This window comes from Hyperolius riggenbachi, chromosome 8 (genome assembly GCF_040937935.1).
Source record: "Hyperolius riggenbachi isolate aHypRig1 chromosome 8, aHypRig1.pri, whole genome shotgun sequence".
NCBI classification, from domain to species: domain Eukaryota; kingdom Metazoa; phylum Chordata; class Amphibia; order Anura; family Hyperoliidae; genus Hyperolius; species Hyperolius riggenbachi.
The window spans coordinates 258,886,378-258,912,088 of NC_090653.1; the positions used below are offsets into that span (position 1 = coordinate 258,886,378).

Below are 25,711 nucleotides of genomic sequence, written 5' to 3' on the forward strand. Positions count from 1 at the left end.
ACCTGTACAAGCCGCTCGCTCCCGCCTGCACCACTAAGCAGGTATAGTAAAGGGGACATGTGCGGACTTGCGGAGTGGCTCTCGGGGTCAGCCTGTCACCACCCGCCCCTCAGTTTCAGGTGGATTCTGGCGCCCTAGGAACCGGCCTTGGGGGCCTGCCCCTAAATCCGGCCCTGCCTATAGCTGCTTGCTGCTGTGGAGGAGGAGGAGGAGGAGGTGTAGGATTGAGGAGACAGGAGGATAGAGGAGGTCGGGTCCAGGTTGCCAGAGGAGAAGGTGGTTTTTATAAATTTTGTTTCTGTACTTCTTCTCCCTTCTTGTCACTGAGTTACTCACACTTTGCTGCCTGCCTGCTGCTGCTGTCAAATTCAATTCTCTGCCCAGGCCAGTGCCCTCTGAGTTTTTTTTTGTGTGATAATCATCCCCATTCTGACCCTGGCCTGAGGGGAACGTTTTTTCTTCTTGTGGTGTGATTGACGGCAGGGGAGGGGGGAGGCAGGCAGTTAGGCACTGTCAAACAGGTAGTTGGTTTTAGGTGTCAGACAAGTAGTTTGTATGGTGGGTGGGCAGGAGTGGGGTTTGGCATCACCAGGTAGGTAGGTTTGTGTGTGTGTGTGTGTGTGTGTGTGGGGGGGGGGGGGGGGGGTTGTTTAAAGGAGTTATCAGGCATTTTTAATGAAATAAGTGCTACTTACCCGGGGCTTCCTCCAGCCCCACGCTCCCAGCATGTCCCTCGCCGCAGCTCTGCAGTCAGCCATTCGCTGCCGTTGCCTCCCAGTCCCCGGCGATGGCACCAGTCCGACCTGGATGTCGGCCTGTACTGCGCCTGTGCGAGCAGCACTGTCAATCACCGCCACGTGGACCGGAGTGTACTGCACAGGCGCAGTAGTTCTGCGTCTGCACAGTACGCTTTGGTCTATGTGGCGTGATTGACAGCGCCGCTCGCACAGGCGCAGTTGGCCTGACGTCATCACCGGGGGCTGGGAGGCAGCGGCAGCGAACAGCTGACTGCAGAGCTGCAGCAAGAGACATGCTGGGAGCTTGGGGCTGGACGAGCCCTGGGTAAGTAGCACTTATTTTCATAAAAGAAAAAAAAGCCTGATAACTCCTTTAAGGTTAGGCATCAGACACAGACAGGTAGATTGTGCGGAGAAATGGGGTTAGGCATCAGGTACATAGTGTGTGTGTGTGGCTGGGGCTGTTAGTCATCACAATTTGAAGATTTGCACACAAGAAAGATATGGCTTTGGGCTGGGGATGCCGTGAAACGGGCCTCTAGTTTGTGTTGTCCCCCCAGGCCAAAAGGTCCCAGTCCTCCCCTGTAGCCATCAGTAAAAGCAAGAAGTTTTAAATCAGGATGATACCATTTATTGGCCAATAAATGGTATCATCCTGATTTAAAACTTCTTGCTATAATTACGGATGATCTGGTCTGCTGTGATCTGTAGTCCCCTGTATCTTTAGCTCCCTATAATTACAGGTGATGTGGCTTGCTGGGATCTGTAGTCCTCCTGTATATTTAGCTCCCTGTGATTACAGATAATCTGGTCTGGTCTGCTGGGATCTGTAGTCTCTCCATCTGCACAGAGCCAGGTTGCCAGACACGTATGAGCACAGCCTGAAGCCTCCAGCAGCAGCGAGGACCTGTCATTAGCAGGGCACATTTATTTCCCTGGTAACTTTGTAGCGAGCTGTGTGGGTGTTACAATGTAATCAGCGTTCCAGGCTCCTCCCAGGGGCGGTCCCTGCCTACCTGGGGACATGCGCTAGGCTCCTCCCAGGGGAGGTCCCTGCCTACCTGGGGACAGGTGCAGGGAGAAGGGATCAGAGCAGCGCTCAGCAGCCAGCTGACATGTCCCAGTGTGACTCTGTGCCCGTGGAGCCCCCTGTGTGGGCGATCACTGGCTCCCCCTCCTGGAGCAGCACTGATGATGAGAAGGGCATCAGGTCCCCCTTTGCTGTGGAGTGGATCCCTGATGGGCAGGTGGCCACCTTATCCCTGGACTCCTCTGGAGGAGAAGAGACCATAGACCTGGGTGACAGTACTTGTGGAGAGTCACCACCCCCCTACAGGCAGAGGCAGCAGCAGGTGCCCCCCAGAGATGCCCAGTCCTCCTGGCCAGAGAGCTGCAGTGAGCATGGGCACCAGCTGAGCCTCTTCTGCTGCCAGGAGAACAGACTGATCTGCGACCAGTGCAAGTCCCAGGGCAGCTGCCAGACTCACAGGACCAAGTCCCTGGAGGAGAGAGCCACACAGATCAGGGTGAGTCCTGGGGTACAGTGATGGGTGATACAGGACAGGAGGGGGGGGGGGGGTACAGTGATGGGGGACACAGGACAGGAGGGGGGGGGGTACAGTGATGGGGAGGGGGGATAGGTGATGCAGGGGGGGGGGGGGCAGTGCAGTAATAGGTGACTGCAGTCAGAGCCCGGTGACTCACTGCAGCAGAGGCTGAGAGAGAGAAATGAGTTGATTTCTTATACATCATCAAACTCATCCTGTGCCAGCTTTCTATTCATCATGAGAGCTGAGGGGAGGGGTATGTGATGATCCTTGTGTGTGTGTGTGTGTGTGCAGTGTGTGTGTGCGTGCGTGTGTTTGTGTGTACAGTGTGTGTGTGTGTACAGTGTGTGCGCATGCGGTGTGTGTGTGTATGTATGTGTACAGTGTGTGTGTGTGTGTGTGTGTGTGTGTGTGTGTGTGTGTGTGTGTGTGTGTACAGTGTGTGTACAGTGTGTGTGTGTGTGTACAGTGTATGTGTGTACAGTGTGTGTGTGTGTGTACAGTGTGGGTGTGTGCAGTGTGTGTGTGTGTGTACAGTGTGGTTGTGTGCAGTGTGTGTGGGTCTGTGCAGTGTGTGTGTGTGTGTGTGTGTGGGGGGGGGGGGTGCAGTGTGTGTGTATGTGTACATACAGTGTGTGTATGTGTACATACAGTGTGTGTACAGTATGGATGTCAGTCTGTGTGTGCTTATCACGCAACTTAGCACGTGAATTGGCTGATTTTGCACACGAAGAGTTGTGCGCAAAAAACTTTGCGCCCACAAACTTTTGTACGCATATTAGCCCTATGTGTGTGTTTGTGTGTACAGCATGTGTGTAAAGCTACGTACACACATCTGAAATGCAATAACTGTCATATGAATTGGCCGATTAACAACTGTTTCAGCTGATGATCGCTCTGTCGTCCGCTGATCGTCATCCCTCCACCCCTTTTATAACAATAGAACACATTGCCAGCTCAAGGCTAGGGAGCCGTCTGTACAGCATCGTTCTCAGAATTGTCGCCCCAGGGATTGTTTCTCGATCCCCGATGGGCGTCAGTTCTCGCATGTGTGTACTTAGCTTAAGTGAGTGTGTGTGTGTCTGTGTGATCATCCAGTGTCAGTGTGTGTTCGTGTGTTTATACAATATGTGTGCGTTTGTGTGTGTCTTTATACAGTGTGTGTGTGTGTATGTGAGCTTATACAGTGTGTCTGTGTGTGATCATTCAGTGTCAGTATGCGTGCGTGCGTTTATACAGTTCGGGTCTGATTCACAAAGCGGTGCAAAGTGTTTGCACGCCTGTGAAAAGCCCTTTATCACGCCTAAACTCAGTTTAGGCGTGATAAAATGAAACTCGCGCGAAATTCCTGCGCGCAAAGGTTTGCGTGCGCAATTGCGCAGCGCACGGTGCAGTGCGTGCGATGCGCCCATTAAACCCTATGGGCGCTGCGCGCAGAGTCGCGCGATTGCGCGCGCAAGACTTTGCGCGGGGACTTTGCGCGCGATAAAGAGCACAAAACGGTGCTAACTCAGCAGTGCAAAGGTTATCACGCCTAAAGTCTTTTAGTCGTGATAACTGAGTTATCACCGCTTTGTGAATCAGGCCCCATGTGTTTGTGTGTATGTATGCGAGCTGTATGCCAGTGTATGCGTGTGTCTGTGTGTGTATAGTGTGTCTGTGTGTGTATAGTGTGTCTGTGTGTGTATAGTGTGTCTGTGTGTGTATAGTGTGTGTGTGTATAGTGTATGTGTGTGTGTGTATAGTGTGTGTGTGTGTGTGTGTATAGTGTGTGTGTGTGTGTGTGTGTGTGTATGTGTGTGTGTGTGAGAGAAAGGTACATTTTCCAGTGTCAGTGTGTAACTGAGTTATCACCGCTTTGTGAATCAGGCCCCATGTGTTTGTGTGTATGTATGCGAGCTGTATGCAAGTGTATGCGTGCGTCTGTGTGTGTATAGTGTGTCTGTGTGTGTATAGTGTGTCTGTGTGTGTATAGTGTGTGTGTGTGTGTATAGTGTGTGTGTGTGTGTGTGTGTGTAGTGTGTGTGTGTGTGTATAGTGTGTGTGTGTGTGTGTGTGTGTGTGTGTAGTGTGTGTGTGTGTGTATAGTGTATGTGTGTGTGTATAGTGTCTGTGTGTGTATAGTGTGTGTGTGTGTATAGTGTATGTGTGTGTGTATAGTGTGTGTATAGTGTGTGTGTGTGTGTGTGTGTGTGTGTGTGTGTGTGTGTGTGTGTGTGTGTGTGTGTGTGTGTGTGTGTGTGTGTGTGTGTGTGTGTGTGTGTGTGTGTGTGTGTGTGTGTGTGTGTGTGTGAAAGGTACATTTTCCAGTGTGTGTGTGTGTGTGTGTGTGTGTGTGTCTACAGTGTGTGTGTGTGTGTGTGTGTGTGTGTGTGTACAGTGTGTGTGTGTGTGTACAGTGTGTGTGTGTGTGTCTATATTGCAGTGTCGGTGTGTGCATGTACTATATGTGTGAGTGTACTGCATGTGAGCTGTGCGTGACTTATGGCCCAGTCAGTGGGTGTGTGCAGCACGGGCACTTTTACCTTGTTGTGTGGGTAATGTGACAGCGAGCGCACACCTTTCCTGTCCATGCAGAAATACCTGTCAGTGCTGTCACCAGCTAACTGCTGCAACCAGTTCCAGGAAATGACATCGCTGGGTTCTGTAAAGAATAGAAAGTCATCCAAATACAACTCTCTAGAAAGGGACGCGACATTGCACTGTTACACATGGATTTACACAGGTTATCTTACAGGAGGAAAAGTTCATACCAGTAAAAACTTACCACTCAAAATGTAATGTCCCTGAGCTATTATAACACATAAAATAACGGTTGAGTGAATGCATAATGGGGGCAGCCTTTGCGTTATCTGTTTTGCGGTCCCTAAGGACCTGTACACACTGCTGCGCTTGCGCTGTGTTTTAAAATCACATGCAATTTTTAAATCGCAAAGCCTTCATGAAAATATAAAAATCGCATCGCACCAGTGTGTACAGGTTTTCACGATTTTCCTGACTTTTCAAAAGACCTTGCGAGACCTTGCAATACAAGCTCAGCAGGGTGTCCAGGCCCTTCCTGTCTTTACATTTTGAGGGGGAAAACTTGTATAAACTTTTTCGTGCATAAACTAAAGTGTGTAAATTCATGTGTTGCAGTTTAACACTGCTCTGTAACGACACTAAAGGTGGCAATACAACCCCCCAGCCAATCAATTTCCAGTCACCACCGTAATTGATCTATAGCGATCGGTCATGCCCATTAATGGCAGAATTACAATTCAATCAGATTGATGGAATCGATCCATTTTTCAGAGCGATCTGATCAGATTGGTTAGTTGGTTAGTGGGAATATAGCCGCTAATGGGCATGACCAGTCATTTATGACCAATTATTTTGGCGATCGGAGAGGATTGATCTGCTATGGGATTGTATCATTAATGGTCACCTATATAAGATTTTAATATATCATTCAAAGGATACCCAATACCCAAAGACTTTAATTTACGCGCATGCGCAGTAGACCCAGACTTGCGCTACTGAGCCTGTTACCGGGGCTGATTGCGGCAGAACGGCAGACCACGGGAGGACGGCGTGGGACTCAGACATGTTTATGGGGAGGTAGGAAGCCCCGGTTAAGTATCAAATCTTTAATGTACGAGGTCTTTTGGTTTTCAAAGGATACGTCCGAGCTAAAATAAAAAATGAGATCTACTTACCTGGGGCTTCCTCCAGCCCCTGGCACCCGTCCCGTGCCCTCGCTGCAGCTTCAGTGTCCCGGAATCCCCTCCGTTGCAGATGCAGACCTCGCCAGGTCGGCATCTACTGCGCTTGCGCGAGCGTGTGTCGTGTCGCTCGTTCTGGGCAGGTGCAGTAGATGCCAACCATGGCTAGGTCTGCATCTGCAATGGAGGGGACCCAGGGACTCTGGAGCTGCGGCGAGGGACAGATAGGCTACCAGGGGCTGGAGGAAGCCCCAGGTACGTAGATCTCGTTTTTAATTTTAGCTCGGACGTATCCTTTAAGTTTAGCGGACCATAACATTCTTCTGGCATAATATAGTAATGGACAGCTATAAATAGTTCGGCTGGGCCTGTTCCTCTTGTATTTTTGCACTGACAGATACTTACCTAAGGAGAGGGTATAGAGCCTTCCCGCGCCTCTCACGGTCCCCTTGCCCAGAGCTGGCTCCCCCGTAGCAGTATTCGAAAAATTGGTCAAATACTGCTTTCTCTGCCAGGCTTTGGGAGCCTGAGTGCTAAGACTGGCAGCTCTGTACTGGACCTGCTTGCTCTTTAGTAGCGAGCTCACGCATGCGCAGTGCAGAGCTGCCCGTCTTCTGGAGCCTCCCATGGTGGTAACAATTGACAGTTCTGGAACGAAGGGACCGTGATAGGAGCAAGAAGGCTCTATAGGACCCAAAGCCTTAAAGCTAATGGGAACCCATAATTAAATAAAAAAAAGTCAGATACTCACCTAAGGAGAGGGAAGGCTCGGTCCTAATGAGCCTTCCATCTCCTCTCCCGGTGCCGTCGGTGCTGCGCTGGCTCCCCTGTTCACATCCCCCGCCGAGGGGACTTCGGAAGTCTTCGGGAGCCGAGTCCTCCCGAAGACAGGCGCCTCCATACTGTGCATGCGCGAGTGCGTCTTAGTGGGCGCTCGCGCGTGCGCAGTGTAGAGCAGCTCGTGTTCGGGAGCATTCAGGCTCCCGAAGCATTTCCGAAGCCTCCCTTCAGCCGGGAAACAGCGGTATTTGACGAAAACGGTCGAATACCGCTACGGGGGAGCCAATGCAACAGCGGGGACCGGGAGAGGAGACGCTCTATGGGACCCAGAGCCTCCCTCTCCTTAGGTGAGTATCTGACTTTTTTATTTAAATATGAGTTCCCATTCACTTTAAAGTAAACCATCAGTCGGGGCCAGTCTGCGCAGGAGAAGTGCGCCCTCTATGTATCTCTCCAGCGTCTGCTGGAGAGATACCCAAACAGCGCACTTCACTTACATCAGGCTGGCTCCGACTGACGGAAGTGCGGGGACCCGAAACCGGAGCTGCAGACACCGGAGGACGGCGTACGCGGGAGCGATCCAAGCGTATGGGGCTGGAAGAAGCCTCAGGTATGTATAAAGATTTTTGGGGAAAGATTATACATTAATGGCCAAAACTGGAATATGGATGCGTAATATTTCCCCAGAAAGCTGGTGCATTAGATTAAACTAGTTCGATGGATGCAGTGATTATCGTTAATTTAAAAAGGTACCAAATGACATCAACAGATGACAAACGCTGTTTATGTGGCACTGTGAGCAATCCAGCCTGCCCTGGATTTGTTTGGGCGATTTTCATTCATGCGAGACTGCGTGTACAAACATCATTAGATCATGAATGATCTGTGTTAAAGTACGCAAGCGAAGCGGACTTAGCAGGTAAAGAGCATTACATCATGAACAAACATCGACGTTAGTACGAATGCACAATTTCTATACAGGAATGATTGAGTTGTTGTAGTCATGGAGAGAATCCAAAGACATAACAACAAAAGCCGTTTAGGTAATACCTTTAACCCTTTAAGGACCAGGCAATTTTGCATGGGGGGGGGGGGCGTTTGGGGGGGTCAGGCAGCTGGATCCTTGGTAGAGCTAAGCTGGGCATGGTGTCCCCAGTGTGGCAAGGTGTCCCCTGTATTGCAAGCAGCCTTTACTCACCTTCCAGGCTCCAGCGATGAGCCGCAGTAGCCCCCTCCCATCTGGCCGGCATCCCGGCTCGTACTGCCGCTCAGTTGCGGGTCGCGGTTTGATGACGTCATCAAGCTGGGACCCGACAGTCACATCAGAGCGAGCGGGGATGCCGGCCAGAGCGGAGGGGGTCGCCAGGGGAACGGAAGGAAGGTGAGTGGGTCCTCTTCTTCCCCTCCTACCGCCGCAGCTCTTACAGTGATCACTATGATCCGCCGCCGATCGCAGTGATCACGTGATCAGGAGCCAATCGCGATGGCTCCTCACTGAGGGGAGATGTCAGCTGTCATATGATAGCTTAATATCCCCTCTCAGGTGCACACGATCACGGCGGGATGCTTCATTTACTGTGACGTTGAATCTACATCCAGTCAGAGCTGGACGTAGATTTGTACGGTGTCAGTCCCCATCTGGTTCAAGACTAAAGACTGGTACGCAGCTTCAATTTTGATTGGCCAATCAGTGACCAATTTTACCACCTCCATGTAGTATGAGGGCCAATAGATTGTGAATAATATGAGCAGATGATTTTGTAGGTAAACCCACATACTACATGGAGGTGGTAAAATTAGTTAGTGATTGGCCAACCAAAGTTGAAAGTGTGTACCAGGCTTAATTGTACAAGATTTCCTTGCAAGCTTTCAAAACTTTAAGTGTCTTCTTCTTGATACATTGCAGAACTAGCTAGTTCTATATCATACCTGAAGAAGACACTTAAAGGACAACTGAAGTTAGAGGTATATTGGAGGCTGCCATATTTATTTTCTTGTAAACAATACTAGTTGCAACACACATAATTTGCTCACTCCCAGCTAAAGCACTTTCCTACCTTTATTTGGTCAGCAGGCGCTAGTCAGCCAATCAGGTGTACAGTTATACACTCTTTGCCTGCCATACCAAATCTAGCAAGAATTGCATAAATTAGCATTCAGGTGGGAGGCTTCGGTTGGACGTAATCAGAGATTACAACTTTTACAGGGGCCCCCGTGTAGGCAGAGGTCCCACACGGTCACAAACACTGGTTCGCATGACGGCCGGGGGCCCCAGTCTCTCTCACTGGCTGGGGCCCCCAAATCACCATGCAATACCCAGAGGGAAGTGCGAGCGAGCCCTGGACCCCCGGCCATCATGCAAAGCAGTGTTTGTGATTTTAAATTTCTCTTTTGCAGCCTCCAGGATGCGGGTGACAGGTGAGTGGTTAGGGAGGGGGGCCGTGTGGGAGATCTGCACGGGGCGCCCCTGTCCGCTGTAAAAGATGTAATCTACGATTACGTCCAACCGAAGCCTCCCACTGGCTGACTGGCGCCTGCTGACTAAATAAAGGTAGGAAAGTGCTTTAGCTGGGAGTGAGCAAATTGTGTGTGTTGCAGTTAGCATTCAGTTCAAAGGCAGTGGGGGTGAGTTCCCTAGGGGTGAGAGGTCCAGGGCCCACCCGCACTTCCCTCTGGGTATCGCATGGTGGTTTGGAGGCCCCAGCCAGTGAGAGAGACTGGGGCCCCCGGCCGTCATGCGAACCATTGTTTGTGATTTTAAACAATACTAGTTGCCTGGCTGTCCTGTTGATGTATTTGGCTGCAGTAGTGTCTGAATCACACCAGAAACAAGCATGCAAGCTAAACTTGTCCGATCTGACAATGTCAGAAACACCTGATCTGCTGCATGCCTGTTCAGGGGCTATGGCTAAAAGTATTAGAGGCAGAGGATCAGCAGGATAGCCAGGCAACTGGTATTGTTTACGGAAATAAATATGGCAGCCTCCATACCCCTCTCGCTTCAGTTGTGCTTTAAGGCCTAGAACCCACTAGAGCATTTTTTCGAGCGTGTAGGGAGCGCTTTAAATCGCTAGTGATTTCCCTAAACGCTTTGCTAATGTAAATGGATGGGACAGATTCCACTAGAGTGATTGCAATTAAGCAAATCCCAATTGCAGGACATGCAGCATTTTGAGAGCATTTCCAGTCTAATGGATTGTATAGGAGCAGGGAAATCGCTCCCAAAATCACTTGCAAAACGCTATCACAAATTGCTAGCGAATGCGCTAGCGTTTTGCGCTTTCTACTGGGTTCCAGGCCTGAAGCTACTGGGAAGTGGGAAAGAAAAACAGATACTTACCTAAAGGTGCGTACACACATGCGACTATAGTCGTTTGTAACGATCGTTCCCCGATCTTTACCAACGACGATCGTTACAAAAAACGAACCACCGACTATTAAGGCAAACGACGAACGAGCCAAATCGCTACAAAAGAAAGTTCTGTCTCGGCGGATTTTAACCAACGACGATCGTTTGCAAAAGTAGTACATCGTTGGAAACGATCGTTCGTACTAGGCTTGACATGCGCATTTCACTATTTCTCCATGGAACTTCTCATTTTTATGCGCAGGCGCAATAGTTGCTTTCTGTGATGTAACGTTCGTTCTAACGATCAGATCGTTACACACATTTTAAAACTATCTTTACTTAGGTCGTTCTTTCATCAATTAAAAGTTCGTTCGTCGTTCTTAACGAACGATCGTTGTCGCATGTGTGTACGTAGCATAAGTAAAGGGAAAGCTCTGGGTCCTATAGAGCCTCCCCGCTCCTCTCAAAGTCTTTAGGCTCATACACACATCAGACTATAGTCTTTGGAAAATGAAAGATCACAGACCAATTTTACCCCCTTCCATGTAGTATGAGAGCCATACCTACACAGTCTATTCTATGGAGCTGCACTCCCCATCAGATAGACATCTTTGCAAGATGCTGCACACAAACATGCTGTACAGACACAAAAGATCTGTTCCTGCAAATTGCATTCATAGTCTATGAGATCTGCACATCATCATACACACCTTGTTTAATTGACATTCATCCGCAGATCAGACAATCATCTTCAGATCTGAAAATCCATCCCGGTGGATCTGATCTGCAGATGAATGTCTGTTAAATCATGTGTGTATGATGATCTACAGATATCATAGACTATGAATGCAATTTGCAGGAACGGATCTTTGGCAGGAACTGATCTTTTGCAGATACTGATCTTTTTTTTTTTTTTTAAAGATTCTTTATTTATGAACAAAGTTTTACAAAGATATGAAAACATCCCACAAAAACAACAACATAGGCACTTCACAGTCAAGAATTAGATATTGGACACATGAAAATGCAGCTTACCAGTGCTGCCATCGTATAGTATTCAAGAGGAGTGGAACGCCCTTATTAATATAAAGTGCCGATTCATAGAAGGTCATTCACGCCTAAGTATTAGAAATACATTCTAGGTTTATCAATGTATGGAGTAGGTAGCAAGTTAATTTCACATGGCTGCCCCCATGTGAGCGTCATAAAGTCCTATACATTAAATCTCCATATAGGAGGAATCACATAAGTGTGGGTCCCTCAAGGCCCATAGGGATCATACACTCGAGGGACACCGCTGTATTAGGTTGGCATGGACTTTTTATCTCCTTATACATTGAAAGGGGAAACGGAGAGGCGTATAAGACCTGGTGTCCGATGGGAAAGTGGAGTAGTTGGGGTTTAGAAGATAGAAAATAAGAGAGAGAAGCAGAAAAGGTGACATAAGGAAATGTCAAGAGGTGGCGGCGCGTCGGGGCGCGGGGCCCCACACCCGGACCCAAGTCGGGGCAACCTAATTCGAGTCTCAAATAAGAACGCTAAAGAATGTCTACACGGGGGAGCATATGGGTATAATCCCAGGGACTAAGTGTTAAGTAATCTAGTGTATTCTTCTGATTCCTCATATTCTGACCAAGGGGCCCAAGTGCGGCTAAACTGCTCATCGCGGTTGTATATTGACTGGGTGAGATTTTCCATCATTTTAATGTGCTTTACTTCTCTTAGCCACTCCGCTGTGGATGGGGATTGCGTCGATTTCCAGTGACGGGCTATTACCAGTCTGGCTGCGTTTATTAAATGTTTGGAAAGTGATTTTTTGTATCTACCCAGACTCCTAGGTGTGTTATGAAGCAGATAATATGAGGGATCAGAAGAGGTCTCTACCCCAGTCACGTTTTCCATTATAGATTTCACTGATTCCCAAAATAGTGACAAATTTGGGCAAGTCCAAAAGAGATGTAACAGTGACCCTGTGTGTGCTTGACATCGCCAACACAGTGGGCTAACACTGGGGTACATCTGATGGAGCCTTTCCGGGGTTCGGTACCAGTGTGTAAGGAGCTTATATCCAGATTCTTGGATGTGTGCCGCGATTGAGGCTTTGTGAGCTAGTATGACGATCTTTTGCCACTGTGCATCTGAGAAAGTGGAGCCCAGAGAAGATTCCCATTTGGAGCGTAGAATGAAGCTGGGGTCCCTGGAGGTGACCAACATAGTATATATTAATGATATGACCCCTGACATGGGACCAGCTCCGGAGCACATGGATTCGAATTGTGTTAGTGGGCGGGAGAATTCAATTTTAGATCCTATGCTGAGCAAGAAGTGTTTAAATTGGGAGAAGGCCCATATGTCTAGGTTAGAAGATCCCAACTGTGACTGTATATGACTAAGGGAGTTCCAGTTGTTATCCGTCAACAGATGATATGCTCGTAGGAAGCCAAGACTCCTCCAACTTCTATATGCTAGCCCGCAAGTACCTGGTGGAAAGCGAGGATTATCTAAGAGAGGAAGAAGGGGTGAGGGCCATGGAGCTAATGAGGATGATTGGCTATGTTGAGCGAATAATTTAAGGGTGTTCACAGTGACAGGGTGTGAAATACCTCTAATCCATGGACGCTTACTAGTCCAGCATAAGTTTTTAAGGGCATAATGAGAGATATCATGTTCCATTGAAACCCATTGTTTATGAGTGCTATGTCGATGCCAGTCAATTATTCTGAGCAGTGAGGCTGCTGTATAATATAGTTGCAAATTTGGGATGGCCATTCCCCCATATTCCTTTGGTAAAGTTGTGATATGATACTTTAGTCTTGGAGGTTTACTTTGCCAGATAAAGCGCTGTAGGGCCTGTCTAATTTCTTTGAAAAAGGGGGTTGGAATAGCTATAGGGAGAGTCTGAAAGAGATAGAGGAATCGGGGGAGCACATTCATTTTAGCAATGTTGACTCGGCCGAACCACGAAAACCTCGCACTGTCCCATCTCTGCAAGTCCTGCTTTATTACTGATAAAAGGGGCCTATAGTTTAGGTTAAATATATCCGAGAGATCGGCAGGAATTTTAGTGCCCAAGTACGTTAGGGCTCTAGAGGACCACTTAAACTGAAATGTGCTTTCTAAGGAGCTCTGTACAGCTGGATCTAGGTTTACGTTCAATGCCTCGCATTTACTGTAGTTAATTTTGAAATGCGAGAGTTGGCCGTATAGTTTGAACTCTTTTAGTAAATTAGGGATTGAAACATGTGGTGATGTAATGTAAAAGAGGAGGTCATCCGCGTAGGCGGCTATTTTATGTTCTGCGGAGGGTAATTTGAGGCCTTGAATATTAGGATTAGTCCTGATTGTACGGAGTAGGGGTTCAAGAATAAGGGCAAAGACAAACGGGGACAACGGACAGCCTTGGCGTGTCCCGTTAGCTATCCCAAAGGGCTGTGATAGTTCACCTTTACCTTTACCTGTGCTGTGGGGTTAGTATATAGTGCCATTATCCATGAGAGCACATTGTTAGGAAGACCAACATGTTGCAGGGTGGATTCAATAAATCTCCAATGGACGCGATCGAAGGCCTTCTCTGCATCCGTAGATAAAAGCATCATTGGTGAGGCCCTCGATCGCGCCCAGTGTACCGCCCCCAGTGTTCTAATCGTGTTATCTCTTGCCTCTCGGGTTGGGATGAAACCCACTTGGTCATAATGTATCAGACCCCCCATGAAGGGCGACAACCTGTTTGCGAGGATTTTGGCGAAGATCTTTAAGTCTATGTTCAATAACGATATGGGGCGATAATTGGCACAAAGTGCAGCGTCTTTGCCCTGCTTATGGATCACCGTGACATGAGAGAGGAGCATATCTCTCGGGAAGGACGTGGGGGCGTCAGTGTCTACTAAGGAATTATAGGCCTTGAGGAGGTGGGGGTGTAAAGTGGTCATGAATTTTTTATAATAGTCTAAGGAAAATCCATCAGGTCCCGGGGCCTTCCCCGATGGAGTCTGGGAGAGTGCTAATTTAAGTTCGTCTAAAGATATGGGGTCCTTCAGATCCTCTATGGCCTCAGGGGATAGAGTGGGTAAGCCTGACCTATTGATATATTCTCGCATTTGCTGCTGTAATGCAGATTCATCACCTCCTGATAATTCTTTGGGGATGTTGTATAGGGATTCATAGAAGCTCCGGAAGATCCGGGCAATAGACGAGGTTCTATGGTGTTTATGGGAGTGTGTGTCGTTTATATGAGGAATATAATTCATCGTCTGCTGTACCCTGAGCGCCCTAGCCAACAAAGAGCTACACTTATTGCCATGTTCATAATAGTACCTTTTGCACCGTGTGGCAGCGTAGCGTGCTTGAAAAAATAATAAAGATCTAAGCTTTTCCCTCTCCGTTTTCAGGGCCCCCAGGTCCACAGCAGACGAGGAGGATCTATGAGTCAGCTCCAGGCTCCGGATTTTAATGAGAGCGCTTTCAATAGCTTCATCCCTCTCTCGTTTCTTTCTGCTCCCCTCTGAGATAAGTACTCCCCTAATAACGCATTTGTGCGCAGCCCAGAGAGACATGGGTGACATGCCCTCTGTATTATTTGTAAGGAAGTAATGATCGAGCGCCTTGGATATCCTCTCTGCCACAACTCGGTCCTTCAATAGTGAGGCATTAAGACGCCAATTTGGTGGTCCACGATGCCCCTCTAAAATAGCGAAGGACATTGTGGCCGGGGCGTGGTCTGAGATTGTACTCGTTAGGATATCTGCATCAGTGACTGTGGACAAAAGATTGTGGGAGGAGAAAACATAATCAATGCGCGTGTACACTTTGTGTGGATGGGAGAAAAAGGTGTATTCTCGTCCAGTGGGATTGAGAATACGCCAAGGGTCAACTAGCTGTCTAGCTTGTAGGGATAGGCGGCATTTTTGTAGGATTCTGTAGGGTATAGTAGAATTGCCTGAGGAGGTATCGAGTGCTGGGTCTAGTGCAACGTTAAGATCACCCCCAAGGATCACGCTCCAGTCTGCAAAGGTCTCCAGCTCCCTCAGAAAGTGTTCTAGGAAGGGTTGCTGCCCTGTGTTTGGAGCATAGAAGGTTCCCAGGGTTACCTTATTATGATTTATAATGCCTTTGATAAGTAGGAATCTACCAGTCGGGTCTATTAATTGCTGTATCTGCGTCATACATAAATGTCGTGAAAGAAGGATCGCCACTCCCCTGGTCTTAGAGTCTGGGGAATTACTCAAAAACGTCAGTGGGAATCTGGAGTTACCAAGTTTTGGGTGTTCTGTGCCCTTAAAATGAGTCTCCTGAATAAATGCTACATGGGTTTTAGTTTTGTGCAAATCAGTTAACAATGCAGTCCTTTTTTCAGGGATGTTCAACCCGTGGACATTCAGCGTCATCACTTTAAGTGATCCCATTTTCCATCCCTAATACCCAGGCCCCCCGCAGGCCCCCCGCCCCCCGCCGCGCCCCCGAAAACCAAGAGGGAGAAAAAGAGTGGGAGAAGTTAGAGAAAGAAGAGATAACAAGGAAACAAGAAAGAATAAATTGGAGCCGATGCTCCACAGTACATGTCTGCCGAGGACAAAGCCTCAGCATCCATGTCACCAAAAACTGGCCAGTCCACTCCCAAACAAGTGTCAGGAGTGCGACCGTAGTACTGGCCAGTCGGGAGTGGGAGAAGAGACACATACTCACCGTGTGTCTTCGTCGCCGCTCCCGGCCACAATATAAACAGTGATAAATAGAAATGCAATTTCTGCTTCAACATAGGTTTTAAACCCCCCCTTGTAAAAAACAACTTAATAACTAAACCAAGAAACGCACTCCAAGAGAGCGGTACGGCCATGCAGCCCATGTCAGCAAGCGTGCCACCCTCCCTCATATAGGTCTCAACTAAGAACAGGGGAGCAAGGTAAATGGGCGTGTATTTGGAAGCATCAAAACATGATGGTGCACGTATCGGTTGTCAGACGCATGCGGACAGTAGCTGCATGGCCGTGCGCAGGCCCGCCATCAGGGGGGGACATCCGTGACTGCCGTCACGGGCCCGGGCCTGCAGGGGGGCCCCATCCCCGCCGCGGCCCTAGCGGGTGCCGCCCGACCGCCGCTCAACCTCCCCTGGCCGCTGCTCCCTCCATCCCTCTAGCCGCGTCAGCAGGCCCGCCATCAGGGGGGGACATCCGTGACTGCCGTCACGGGCCCGGGCCTGCAGGGGGGCCCCATCCCCGCCGCGGCCCTAGCGGGTGCCGCCCGACCGCCGCTCAACCTCCCCTGGCCGCTGCTCCCTCCATCCCTCTAGCCGCGTCAGACCCCGATCAGGCGGCGACAATAGTGCGGGCGCTAGGACCCAGCGCCCGCACTGATATGCGGAAGTGACGTCACTTCCGCATATAGAGCGGGTGCGTCCAGCGCCCGCTCTTACTGGTCGGGTCGCCGCTGATCTTGAGGTCTGATGCTGCTGGCAGCCTGGCAAGGTAGGGGAAGCAGCGGTGGCGGCTGGGGGGGGCCTCCCTGTCACTCACTCACTAGCTAAAGGGCCTCCCTGTCACTCACTCCCTAGCTAAAGGGCCTCCCTGTCACTCACTCACTAGCTAAAGGGCCTCCCTGTCACTCACTCACTAGCTAAAGGGGCTCCCTGTCACTCACTCACTCCCTAAAGGGCCTCCCTGTCACTCACTCACTAGCTAAAGGGGCTCCCTGTCACTCACTCACTAGCTAAAGGGGCTCCCTGTCACTCACTCACTCGCTAAAGGGGCTCCCTGTCACTCACTCACTAGCTAAAGGGGCTCCCTGTCACTCACTCACTCACTCGCTAAAGGGCCTCCCTGTCACTCACTCACTAGCTAAAGGGCCTCCCTGTCACTCACTCACTAGCTAAAGGGCCTCCCTGTCACTCACTCACTAGCTAAAGGGGCTCCCTGTCACTCACTCACTCGCTAAAGGGCCTCCCTGTCACTCACTCACTAGCTAAAGGGCCTCCCTGTCACTCACTCACTAGCTAAAGGGGCTCCCTGTCACTCACTCACTAGCTAAAAGGGCTCCCTGTCACTCACTCACTAGCTAAAAGGGGCCTCCCTGTCACTCACTCACTAGCTAAAGGGGCTCCCTGTCACTCACTCACTAGCTAAAGGGCCTCCCTGTCACTCACTCACTAGCTAAAGGGGCTCCCTGTCACTCACTCACTAGCTAAAGGGGCTCCCTGTCACTCACTCACTAGCTAAAGGGCCTCCCTGTCACTCACTCACTAGCTAAAAGGGCTCCCTGTCACTCACTCACTAGCTAAAGGGGCTCCCTGTCACTCACTCACTAGCTAAAGGGGCTCCCTGTCACTCACTAACTAGCTAAAGGGCCTCCCTGTCACTCACTCACTAGCTAAAGGGGCTCCCTGTCACTCACTCACTAGCTAAAGGGCCTCCCTGTCACTCACTCACTAGCTAAAGGGCCTCCCTGTCACTCACTCACTAGCTAAAGGGGCTCCCTGTCACTCACTCACTAGCTAAAGGGCCTCCCTGTCACTCACTCACTAGCTAAAGGGGCTCCCTGTTACTCACTAGCTAAATGGGCCCCCTGTCACACTCACTCACTCCCTAAAGGGGCTCCCTGTCACTCACTCACTAGCTAAAGGGGCTCCCTGTCACTCACTCACTAGCTAAAGGGGCTCCCTGTCACTCACTCACTAGCTGAAGGGGCTCCCTGTCACTCACTCACTCCCTAAAGGGGCTCCCTGTCACTCACTCACTCACTCCCTAAAGGGCCTCCCTGTCACTCACTCACTAGCTAAAGGGGCTCCCTGTCACTCACTCACTAGCTAAAGGGGCTCCCTGTCACTCACTCACTCCCTAAAGGGGCTCCCTGTCACTCACTCACTCCCTAAAGGGGCTCCCTGTCACTCGCTCACTAGCTAAAGGGGCTCCCTGTCACTCACTCACTCCCTAAAGGGGCTCCCTGTCACTCACTCACTACCTAAAAGGGCTCCATGTCACTCACTACCTAACCTGGGGGTCCCTGTCAGAATCCAGGTGAGAGGTGTCTACCATAATAAGGGGGCATTATGCCTATTTATGTGAAATGCTGTCTATTTATGTGCCTCATGTCTGCTGAATTTGTCTTGTTGGGGGCCTAATGATTGAATTTTTACTTGTTGGGGGCCTCATGATTTGTTGGGAGCCTCATTGCCTCAAGATTGCTGAATTTGTCTTGTTGGGGGCCTCATGATTTGTTGGGGACCTCATAATTTGTTGGGGGCCTCATGATTGCTGAATTTGTCTTGTTGGGGGTCTCACGATTGCTGAATTTATCTTGTTGGGGGCCTCATGATTGCTGAATTTGTCTTGTTGGGGGCCTCATGATTGCTGAATTTGTCTTGTTGGGGGTCACATGATTGCTAACTGCGAGACTATGGGAAAAGCTGAATCATTACCATATGAGACAATAGCATTAAACCTACTTTTTTAGTTTTTTTAAACAGAAAATAAAACTGGGAGGTTCTAAAAAAATGATGGAGCACTTCCTCCTTCCGGCTTGAAGGAGGAAGTGCTCGATATCGAGGCTTGCAACGCGTCCATTCGGAAACTTGCACCTCGTTGAAACGCTGGGCGGAGAGCGGCTTTCTGGGTAATTAACCCCGCCGCATCTAGCCGCTCAGCTGTGGCAATTAGGCAATTAGAGCTAACTTGAATCACGAGTATCCACCGTGGTTATTCGTGATTAATTTGTGGACAGCAAGCCTCCAACTAGCTCTGCCAACATGTAATGGCTACGCACATTTCTCAGTTTGGGGGGGGGGCCCGGACTGATGATTTGTGAGGGGCCCCAAAATTTCTGATGGCGGCCCTGCGCGTCAGACCCCGATCAGGCGGCGACAATAGTGCGGGCGCTAGGACCCAGCGCCCGCACTGATATGCGGAAGTGACGTCACTTCCGCATATAGAGCGGGTGCGTCCAGCGCCCGCTCTTACTGGTCGGGTCGCCGCTGATCTTGAGGTCTGATGCTGCTGGCAGCCTGGCAAGGTAGGGGAAGCAGCGGTGGCGGCTGGGGGGGGCCTCCCTGTCACTCACTCCCTAGCTAAAGGGCCTCCCTGTCACTCACTCCCTAGCTAAAGGGCCTCCCTGTCACTCACTCACTAGCTAAAGGGCCTCCCTGTCACTCACTCACTAGCTAAAGGGGCTCCCTGTCACTCACTCACTCCCTAAAGGGCCTCCCTGTCACTCACTCACTAGCTAAAGGGGCTCCCTGTCACTCACTCACTAGCTAAAGGGGCTCCCTGTCACTCACTCACTCGCTAAAGGGGCTCCCTGTCACTCACTCACTAGCTAAAGGGGCTCCCTGTCACTCACTCACTCACTCGCTAAAGGGCCTCCCTGTCACTCACTCACTAGCTAAAGGGCCTCCCTGTCACTCACTCACTAGCTAAAGGGCCTCCCTGTCACTCACTCACTAGCTAAAGGGGCTCCCTGTCACTCACTCACTCGCTAAAGGGCCTCCCTGTCACTCACTCACTAGCTAAAGGGCCTCCCTGTCACTCACTCACTAGCTAAAGGGGCTCCCTGTCACTCACTCACTAGCTAAAAGGGCTCCCTGTCACTCACTCACTAGCTAAAAGGGGCCTCCCTGTCACTCACTCACTAGCTAAAGGGGCTCCCTGTCACTCACTCACTAGCTAAAGGGCCTCCCTGTCACTCACTCACTAGCTAAAGGGGCTCCCTGTCACTCACTCACTAGCTAAAGGGGCTCCCTGTCACTCACTCACTAGCTAAAGGGCCTCCCTGTCACTCACTCACTAGCTAAAAGGGCTCCCTGTCACTCACTCACTAGCTAAAGGGGCTCCCTGTCACTCACTCACTAGCTAAAGGGGCTCCCTGTCACTCACTAACTAGCTAAAGGGCCTCCCTGTCACTCACTCACTAGCTAAAGGGGCTCCCTGTCACTCACTCACTAGCTAAAGGGCCTCCCTGTCACTCACTCACTAGCTAAAGGGCCTCCCTGTCACTCACTCACTAGCTAAAGGGGCTCCCTGTCACTCACTCACTAGCTAAAGGGCCTCCCTGTCACTCACTCACTAGCTAAAGGGCCTCCCTGTCACTCACTCACTAGCTAAAGGGGCTCCCTGTTACTCACTAGCTAAATGGGCCCCCTGTCACACTCACTCACTCCCTAAAGGGGCTCCCTGTCACTCACTCACTAGCTAAAGGGGCTCCCTGTCACTCACTCACTAGCTAAAGGGGCTCCCTGTCACTCACTCACTAGCTGAAGGGGCTCCCTGTCACTCACTCACTCCCTAAAGGGGCTCCCTGTCACTCACTCACTCACTCCCTAAAGGGCCTCCCTGTCACTCACTCACTAGCTAAAGGGGCTCCCTGTCACTCACTCACTAGCTAAAGGGGCTCCCTGTCACTCACTCACTCCCTAAAGGGGCTCCCTGTCACTCACTCACTCCCTAAAGGGGCTCCCTGTCACTCGCTCACTAGCTAAAGGGGCTCCCTGTCACTCACTCACTCCCTAAAGGGGCTCCCTGTCACTCACTCACTACCTAAAAGGGCTCCATGTCACTCACTACCTAACCTGGGGGTCCCTGTCAGAATCCAGGTGAGAGGTGTCTACCATAATAAGGGGGCATTATGCCTATTTATGTGAAATGCTGTCTATTTATGTGCCTCATGTCTGCTGAATTTGTCTTGTTGGGGGCCTAATGATTGAATTTTTACTTGTTGGGGGCCTCATGATTTGTTGGGAGCCTCATTGCCTCAAGATTGCTGAATTTGTCTTGTTGGGGGCCTCATGATTTGTTGGGGACCTCATGATTTGTTGGGGGCCTCATGATTGCTGAATTTGTCTTGTTGGGGGTCTCACGATTGCTGAATTTATCTTGTTGGGGGCCTCATGATTGCTGAATTTGTCTTGTTGGGGGCCTCATGATTGCTGAATTTGTCTTGTTGGGGGTCACATGATTGCTAACTGCGAGACTATGGGAAAAGCTGAATCATTACCATATGAGACAATAGCATTAAACCTACTTTTTTAGTTTTTTTAAACAGAAAATAAAACTGGGAGGTTCTAAAAAAATGATGGAGCACTTCCTCCTTCCGGCTTGAAGGAGGAAGTGCTCGATATCGAGGCTTGCAACGCGTCCATTCGGAAACTTGCACCTCGTTGAAACGCTGGGCGGAGAGCGGCTTTCTGGGTAATTAACCCCGCCGCATCTAGCCGCTCAGCTGTGGCAATTAGGCAATTAGAGCTAACTTGAATCACGAGTATCCACCGTGGTTATTCGTGATTAATTTGTGGACAGCAAGCCTCCAACTAGCTCTGCCAACATGTAATGGCTACGCACATTTCTCAGTTTGGGGGGGGGGCCCGGACTGATGATTTGTGAGGGGCCCCAAAATTTCTGATGGCGGCCCTGGCCGTGCGTAACATTAGTGAAAGCAATGCGCCCCCGATTGTCCCTAACTTATTTAGACATTTAAAGCGTCTCCGTCCCAGCTTATGTCAAGAGGGGAGGTTGGTCCATGAACAAAGGCCACTAGTGCAGCTTCACAAGTTGGCCTCATCCGTAGACAAGGCGGGGGGATAATACAGGGAGCCATCATATCTCCAGGGAGTCCAGATACACGTCCGCTACAAACAAGGCACAGCGGTCGTCCTGTTCCCCACAATTGGCGGGGGGATCGGACGCCGTGTCCAGCGTGCGCGGCTCAGTGTATTGGTTAATCAGAATATAGGCATGGACGTTATATAATGCAATTCCCCCCCCCCCATTCTCCTTCACGTATGTGTATATATTTCTTCACACACCTAATCTCCAATAAAAGTACATTGGTTAAATTAGCAAATCCGAGGTGACTTTGACCTTGAGCCATCAGTTTGTGTGATCTGTTGTCGCTTCAGTTGTAGTAAGGGGGGGAACTTTTAGATCCATAAGCCAGAGGAAGCGTGTGTGATAATCATGGTCTATGTCAGAGTTTTAAATGCGGTGAGTTACCTGAAGGTGATGAGTGAGCAGTGACCCGCACACTCGATTCTCTTTCTTGCTGGATATGTAAAAGGGGGGACGTGTCTAGTCTCTCAGTTCCAGGTAATTACAGAGTTATTACAGAGTTAGTTTGCTAATAATGGGCATAAAAGAGCATACTCACGACGATGAAGATGGAGGGGTACCCTGTCTTCCCCGTCGCTGTGGGCGAGGGGTCTCCAAGGCATCCGGGTCCCAGTCCGGTGCAGAGACTTGAGGGATATTTAGGCTTTTAAAAAACTCAGGTAGGTCCCTTGGATGTCGGAGGACGCCATGATTGGAGCCCAGCTTCGCTTGTAGTTGGAATGGAAATCCCCAGTGGTAGGTAGCTCCGGCGTGCTGAAGTGCAACAAGGACCGGCTTCAGCGCTTTCCGCTGGATGAGTGTGGATGGTGCAAGGTCTTGGAAAAGGGTCAAAGACGCTCCATCGAAGTCCACTGGACCCGAATCTCTCGCCGCCATCATGATGGCTTCCTTTATGTTGAAGTCATGGACCCTGCAGATGACATCCCTTGGCGGTTCTGAGCCCTTGGGCGGGGAGCGAAGTGCACGGTGTGCACGATCAAACTTAATCTTTTGGCCCACCGGGCGATTAAGTAGCCCGTTGAAAATCGCCTGAAGGGTAGGGCGGAGATCCTCCATTCTTGTGGCCTCTGGAAGGCCGCGCACGCGGATGTTATTGCGGCGGCTTCGATTCTGAAGGTCTTCGATCTGTGAGCGGATGGTGCTGTTCAGGAGTTGTTGCTTCTCCTCTCGTGCCTTGAGAGCTGTCAACTCCGTACGGAGTTCCGCGACCTCCGCTTCCAAGCGCGTCACCCTCTGGACCGCTGCGGTGATGTCTTCTCGAACGGTGGCAATCTCAGCCCTGGTGGAGCTAAGGATGCGTTCTGTCTGTTGCTCCATGTCCTGTTTGGTGGGCATCCCCTTGAGGTATGTCCAGAGGTCCTCAAGGGCGCTCGATGCGGCAGAGGAGCCCGGGGAGCCCGACAGAGACGAGCCCGAGGCCTGTACGTCCGCCATCTTGGGAGGCCCAGCACGGGATGCGGTAGGAGTAAAATACTGCTCTATTCTGTCCCTGGCGTTCTTGGCTGTCCGTCTCTTGCCCGATTTCCTGGCAGATCTGCTTGCCATACCATCGGGGGCCGTTTTAGCTGCAGATCGAGGGTTTTAAGAGTTATTTAAGGTGCATATAGAAGCTATGTGGCCGGGAGCTCGCTGAAGCACGTCTTCACGCGGCCATATCGCGCTCCGCCCCTGATACTGATCTTTTTAATGTGTGCAGCATCTTTGTGTGCAGCATCTTGCAAAGATTTCTGTCTGATGGGGAGTTCAGCTCCATAGAATAGACTGTGTAGAGTATGGCTCTCATACTACATGGAAGGGGGTAAGATTGGTCTGTGATCTTTCATTTTCCAAAGACTATAGTCTGATGTGTGTATGTACCTTTTGGGATCCCGAGTGCTCCTGAAGATAGGAGGCTCCATACTGCACTTGCGCAAGCACGCTCTCTCTCTCCCGCTCACACATGTGCAGTACAGAGCCACTCCTCTTAGGAGCACTTGGGCTCCCGTAGACTTCCAAAGCCTCCCGCGGTGGGGGATTCAAATGGGGGTGACAGCGTTGGAACGAGGGGACCAGGAGAGGAGCGGGAAGGTTCTATATGACACAGATAAGTAGCTGAGTTTTTTTTTTTTTTTTCGCTTGCCATTAGCTTTAAAGTTTTCGAAAGCTTGCAAGGATATCTTGTGCAGTTACCAGTTAGTCATCATTAGGCCTGGAACCCACTACAAATCGATGGTGTTCTTTAATTAGCATTTTGTAAGCCATTTCATGAGAGTTTTCCAGCATGTTTAGTAACGATTTTAAATTTTAAAGTGTAACCTTTTTGCCAGCGATTGTTATAGCGATTTGCGATTAGCAATTTTAATTCTGATTGGTCCTTTCAATTCATTACAATTTGTAGTAATGTACAATCACACACAAATCGCTTTGTGTAGTGATTCGCGCGCGATTTGCCAGCGCTTCAATACTTTACATTGAAGCACAAACGCTCCCAAAACGCTGAATGTCCTGCGATTGCGGTTTTGCTAATCGCAATCGCTACTGTGGAATTTGTTACATTTATTTACATTGGCAGAGCGTTTAGGGCAAGCGCTAGCGATTTAAAACACTCCCTAAACGCTCAAAAAAGCGCTCCAGTGGGTTCCGAGCCTTAGGCCTCTTCCACAGTACGACGTTAAAGTCGCACGTTATAACAACATTTAATGCAGAATAACTCACTGCAATGAAAAATCGATGCCCTGTTCACAGTGCACACGTTGTGTAGGTGTCTAACGCTGCACGTTAAGTGAAAGTGCTGCATGCTGTGCGTTATACATGTTATCAGCTGCGTTGGACTGTTTGCACATGCTCAGTAATGACTTGGAAGCATATTTTTCATTGCCTGTATGCTCTACTGTATGCGACGATAACAGGGCATTAAGTTGCGATGTGACTTTTTTGGAGAGTTGCGTTGTAATTTGCGTTGCGACTTTAACGTAGCATCAAAACGCAACGTCCTACTGTGAAAGAGGCCTTAACCACTTGCCGACCGCACGCTTACACCGTGCGTCGGCAAAGTGGCAGCTGCAGGACCAGTGACGCAGTATTGCGTCGCCAGCTGCAGGCTGATTAATCAGGAAGCAGCCGCTCGCGCGAGCGGCTGCTTCCTGTCAATTCACGGCGGGGGGCTCCGTGAATAGCCTGCGGGCCGCCGATGGCAGCTCGCAGGCTAAATGTAAACACAAGCGGAAATATTTCGCTTTGTTTACATTGTACGGCGCTGCTGCGCAGCAGCGCCGTAAGGCAGATTGACGATCCCCGGCCAATTAGCGGCCGGGGATCGCCGCCATGTGACAGGGGACAGCCTGTCACTGGCTGCACAGGACGGATAGCGTCCTGTGCAGCCCGGTTCACCAGGAGGGGCCAGGTAGGAGAGGGAGGGGGGGATTTCGCCACGGAGGGGGGCTTTGAGGTGCCCCCCCCCCGCAACACCCGGCAGGCAGGAGCGATCAGACCCCCCCAGCACATCATCCCCCTAGTGGGGAAAAAAGGGGGGCGATCTGGTCGCTCTGCCTGCACCCTGATCTGTGCTGGGGGCTGCAGAGCCCCCCCGGCACAGATCAGCTAAAACAGCGCTGGTCCTTAAGGGGGGGTAAAGGGTGGGTCCTCAAGTGGTTAAATGTATTACCTAAACGGCTTTTGTTGCTATGTGTTTGGAAGGCTAGTGTTCTCCTTCAATGTGAAACAATTCGCTTCTGAGTCTCTCAGCATCAAACAGACACCAGACAATGGACAGTAGGAGTTATGATTTTGTCCGGAGTCCTGTGGACATTTTTGGCATTGGGAATGATGGCAGGACCTGTGAGGAGGCCTGGATATGTCATCGTAGAACGCCATGCTTGGCCCCTGCATCCAGAAGACAGCTCCTCAGGTAGGAATCAGATTCTCAGTAGAACGCAATGACAATGCGCCATTCTCTGCACTCGGGCCGGACACAATACTCCCTTTATGAACTCCAGAGATTCTTGGCTGCCATTGTTCCTCGGAGGTAACT

The 25,711-nt window shown here is 50.2% G+C and overlaps 1 protein-coding gene across 1 annotated transcript in view; it reads left to right on the forward strand.

Moving 5' to 3' along the window:
* Positions 1–1,804: 1,804 nt before the first annotated feature.
* BSPRY (B-box and SPRY domain containing) overlaps positions 1,805–25,711 on the forward strand; it is a 51,454-nt gene continuing 27,547 nt past the window's right edge. The window contains exon 1 of the mRNA XM_068248700.1: positions 1,805–2,263. Within this exon, the coding sequence (XP_068104801.1) occupies positions 1,853–2,263 (411 nt within the window). The 5' untranslated portion in view covers positions 1,805–1,852. The remainder of the gene's footprint in view (positions 2,264–25,711) is intronic.